Below are 5041 nucleotides of genomic sequence, written 5' to 3'. Positions count from 1 at the left end.
GTATTAATTTAGTAATTTTAACTCCAAATCAGAAATTATACGTATTACTCAAACAATTTATGTTGATTATTCTTATCTTTTTAAAGTAAGGACCGATGCAGTGCGTAATAGAAATATTTACATAATTTATGAATATTCATTAAGACCAAATTAAACCCTTTTTTAAAATAAAACAATTATTTTTTGTGGTTGAATGAAAATTTAAGGAATTTAAAACATTTACTAATTCATTTAACATGGCTAAGCGGAGACAAGACAATTTTTAATTGTTACCCACTTCAAAACAAATCAAAACTTGATATTTCAGGAAATTGTCAACCAGTTTTCCTTTTAAGATGCTACGATCAAATATATATACAATTTGGAGCCTTTCAATTATGTGTCGAATTGAAGCGTATGTAATAGTTTGTGATGGTCGTATACGGTTGAATTTTAAATAGAAGTAGTGAATGATTAGTGGATGTTACTTGTTAAATTAGATGGGTACCAAATCGTGCAATATGTAAACCTATCATAGCTTTTTTTTTAATTATCTAAAATGATTACAATACTTAAATTATTTACGTTAATGTAACTCGATTTAACTGAGTAAAAATTTATTCAGCAAAATAAGTAAATTCTACTTAAGATGCCGTAGGTAATATTTACTTAATAAAAATAAGGCAATTCTTTTCCTCAATTTTATTGAGTTATTTCGACTATTATTTTTTTACAGTGTAGTTCCTGTCTTCGCTTGCCTTCGCTTGCCGTCATTCCACTATGTTCCAACCATGATCCTACAGAAAATATCGGCCAAGTCAGAGTCTCTAGTCTCTAGAGATTGGCTAAGGAGCAAAACAATATTCATGAAGATCTTGTTCATAATATATACCTATGCATTTAAGGGTTCGAATATTTCCATGTGTCGTTCAGATAAATACCGTGTATATGAGATGGAGACAAATTTCCGCGTCATTCCACTTTGTTCCAACCGTGATCCTACAGAAAATATCGGCCAAGTCAGAGTTTTGGATGCCCCCCCCCCCATTTTCTTCTTCTCTTGCCTATCTTTTTTCAAATGCGATCACCAATCCCTTAACACTTGTAGAGAACAATTGGAAACGATACTTTTCCTCCCAATTCTTGATCAATTGAACCACATTGTTTAAACCTATTGTAAAGATGAAAGACAATTGAGGAATAAGTCCAAGAACCTGGTTTCCTTGATAGATGGCATAAGATGCGTAAGAGCATTTACAGATGTGTACAGATTAATTCATATTTGCAAAAACTAATGAGTTATAATGTGATATAAATTACATAAAGTCAAATAGTAGCGTCACGTAATTCCTAAACGTAAATATTAAAATAAAAAGGAATATGCTAATTAACGAATCTAACTACGTACAATTAGAATGAAAAAAGTCACTCATTCATCGGGAATTGGAAATCCAGAGACAGTATAGGTACATGATTTTGTCCACCATTTATCCCAGTCGTTTACCAAAGGTTTCTTTTCTCTATTTCCCTTTTGATCACGCTCAGCTTCCTCATCTTTTAAAACCCGACGAACAACACTGTCGCAAAGTCTCTGGGGTTCCAAGTTTGAGAACTGTTTATGAAACGTCACAGACCCTTCCTTCTTCCATTCAAAATACTTATTATACAGGTTATCGTTTTCACTGAGCTCCACCAAGTAAGCTGCAAGTTTCGCTATAGATGGAAAGTCTGGAACAAATATAAACGAATTCGGCGGGGCAACTTTGAGATAATCTTCCTTTGGAGCTCCAAACACGATGGGTACCAAACCCAGAGTAAGCGAATTGTACCAAAACTTTTCCGTGATATAATCAGCACATTCTGAATTTTCGAGGGCTAGATAAAACCTGTATTTCTGCAGACCACAGGTAGCCAAGTCCTTGCAAGGCTGCGAACCGCATGGGCCATACTTGTCGACGCTAACATATCGCGACAAGGCGTTCACAAACCCTGTACGATCATAGGACATCGTAGAAGGGTAACAGTTGGTAGATACCCAAGCGACCATTCGGGTTTTATCTGTCGCCCAGTTCCCGGTGTCATTCTTTTGGACCGAGGGTGTTTTCCTATTGAAATGACCATATCCACCCTCAGACAGATAGGCATCTTTGTTAGTTGCCCCCTTCCGATATGTCATGATGTAATCATACGTTGTATTGGTATACTCTGGCAGTGGGATTACACGATGGTTGGTGTGCCGTGGGCTCTCCGATGTCCAGAAAACCCATTTCTGCCTTTCTGCTTGATGCTTTATGTTTAGCAGTTCGTGCCAATTCCAGCTGGACTTGTAAAATAGAAACACGACATCACTAGCAGCAAGTTTAGATAAGTTTCGTCCATATTCAATCTGTACACCGCAAGAGAGGCCGGGGCAGCAAAATCGACCAACTTGCTTGAAGATGAGATTGACATGAAAGGTATCATGTTCATTTAACCAAATATAAACAACTTTATAACACGGTGGATTAGTTCCTATTTTAATATCTTCTCTCCTTGTAAGGCTAGAAGGCACTCCATCGTCGTGGTTGGAACAATTAACCAGTTTTGACACAGGAACCGGCTTGACCAAAGAATAAGGCAGTAAAATGGCAATCCATATCGCCTGAATACACAGGAATAAGATTAAGAAACATATTATCCTCTTTGACTGCATCGCCATTACTTTGTTGTGAATGTACCACTAACAATCACAGAATGAGAGATACAGCTCCCGTTAAAATATGTTATTAAAGTGCCGACGAGGGCGCAGTTTCGTTTTGTTTCGGTCCAGACGTTATGATCTTTAGATCCTGCTTAGTACTTCTACTTCTATTAGGAACTTTTAGATTTGTAATTCGACATAGTGGACTGCTACCACTGGTGTATTCACTGGCGTACTGGTGGGGGGGGGGGGCTTGAGGGGCGCCAGCCCCCCCCCCCCAATAAAATTAAACCATGACTTATTTTCAATTCCATACAATTAAGTGGGTTATAAACGTTCGTGATATCACATGATTTTCAACAAAATGCGCGTTCTTCATTTCTGTTGCAAACTGACATATTTCCAAATAGCCAGGAAGAGCATATTTGTTTTTAAAGTCATTAATTGGCCTTAGTGGCCACTAACAGTAACGCTAGTAAATAACCGTATATCCAGTTTAGTGAAAAATCTGGATACCCGTATGTCCGGCCTGCGTATTTTTTATTTACACGCTAGCGAGGGGAATTTTTCGATTAATTCCAATGAAACCGCTCGCGGAAAGCCTGGACTGTATTTTAAACCTTTACACGTACGTACTGTACTGATAGTTTGATAATGTACTGAAATTATTTTTTCGATGGGTGTTAAGTGTGTGTACATGTGTGTGTATGTTCACGCTCGCTGCGCTGATTTCTTCTCTCATATTCAACAGCAAATTGGAAAATAAATACCAATATTTTTGTTTAATATCTGTAACTGCTATAAATGTTGATGAAATGACATAATTTTCCGAGATCTTTCCTCAATCTTTAGTAAATTATACTTTTTATGCGTTTGTTGGGAAATGGCAAATTCCTGAATAAAGAAAGAAAGAATAGTGACCTGCCTCTGTCACAATTAAATTCAAACGTGGTTCATTTCTAATTCGATACCGGTGATTTACAAATGTTGCTGAAATGACATAATTTTTCCGAGATTTTTCCTCACTTTTTAATAAATCATACTTTTTTATGCGTTTGTTGGAAAATTACAAATTCCTAAATTTACAGTCAGGCAAGAAATATGCTTATTTAGAGGCCTACATGGCAGGGCACGCAGAACGACGGGGCTCCGGGGCAACGAGCTCCGCCCCCACTTTTTTGAAAAAATATACTAAAGAGAAATAGAAAGAAAGAAAGAAAAAAGAATAGTGACCTGCAAGTGTCACAAAATAATGAGGTATCAAAATATGCTCATCTAACCGTGATTAAATGCCTAAATCCCCTGAGCTTCCGGGGGCTCCGCAACTGGACCCCACGCCAATTAGTGACCTGCCGGTGTCATGAATAAGGAATACAAATATGCTCATCTGACCGTTATAAAATGCCCCCCAAAACCCTGAGCTTCTGGGGGCTCCGCCCCCTGGACCCCACGCCAATTAGTGTCCTGCCAGTGTCACGAATAAGGTATCAAAATATGTTCATCTGACCGTAATTAAATGCTTAAAACCCCTGAGCTTCCGGGGGCTCCGCCCCCTCGACCCCACCAGGGGGCCTTAGGTGGGCCCCTGAATGCTCAATGACCGTTATAAAATGCCTCAAATCCCTGAGTTTCAGGGGGCTCAGCTCCCTAGACCCCACGCCAATTAGTGACCAGCCAGTGTCATGAATAAGGTATTAAAATATGCTCATCTGACCGTAATTAAATGCCCATACCCCCTGAGCTTCCGGGGACTCTTGACCCCTGCCGGGGCTTTGCCCCTAGACCCCACGCCAATTTACACTACACTCTACCTGATCGTAAATACTTTAGCCTCCCCCACCCACTTCGAAAAACGTTCAGCGGGGCCTGCATGTTGTTGTTGTTGTAGGTAATAGTTTAATGGCGTTCATTCAGTATACGCCATATCTTTAATTTTATAAGAAAACCAATTATACATAAGAAAACTGAGGATAAAGATTTGTAATGATATAATTAATTAATCAGTAACGCAATTTATTAGGAGTCTCTGGATGGTTTGCAACTTCGTGTTTATATCCAACACCTACTCAAAATAGATTGTGAATGTCATTGTATATTATTCTTTACAATAGCATTTTGGACCATTTATAAATTGATTGTTAAGCGAAATATAACTGGGATAGACAAGAGAAAAGTTGCTTCTAAACAAAATCTCCATAGAGAAATTATAAAAAGAATGGAAAGTAAATCAAACTTAAAGATGAACAGAAAGCTTTTACCAAAAGAACTTTTTGGTGTTATTTAACAGAAAAAAGAAGAAAAAAAAAAGAAAAAAGAAAAACAAAAGAAAGGGAATCAAAACTATCAGTATAATTTGTATGTTAATTAAGATTCAATTGCTTT

At 37.7% G+C, this 5041-nt stretch overlaps 1 protein-coding gene across 1 annotated transcript; it reads right to left on the bottom strand.

Annotated features, from left to right (window-relative positions):
• Positions 1–654: 654 nt before the first annotated feature.
• LOC115929731 (alpha-(1,3)-fucosyltransferase 7-like) lies at positions 655–2681 on the bottom strand. Its single transcript, XM_030999638.1, has one exon. It carries the CDS (start codon positions 2675–2677, stop codon positions 1409–1411), a length of 1269 nt encoding a protein of 422 aa, XP_030855498.1. The 5' UTR covers positions 2678–2681; the 3' UTR covers positions 655–1408.
• Positions 2682–5041: the final 2360 nt, after the last annotated feature.

This window comes from Strongylocentrotus purpuratus, unplaced genomic scaffold (assembly GCF_000002235.5).
Source record: "Strongylocentrotus purpuratus isolate Spur 01 unplaced genomic scaffold, Spur_5.0 spur5_scaffold_5, whole genome shotgun sequence".
Lineage (NCBI taxonomy): Eukaryota > Metazoa > Echinodermata > Echinoidea > Camarodonta > Strongylocentrotidae > Strongylocentrotus > Strongylocentrotus purpuratus.
This window is presented reverse-complemented; position numbering and strand designations above follow the sequence as displayed.

What these genes read in the sequence shown, in the direction of transcription:
- LOC115929731 (XM_030999638.1), bottom strand. Translation starts at nt 2,677, where the DNA reads ATGGCGATGCAGTCAAAGAGGATAATATGTTTCTTAATCTTATTCCTG.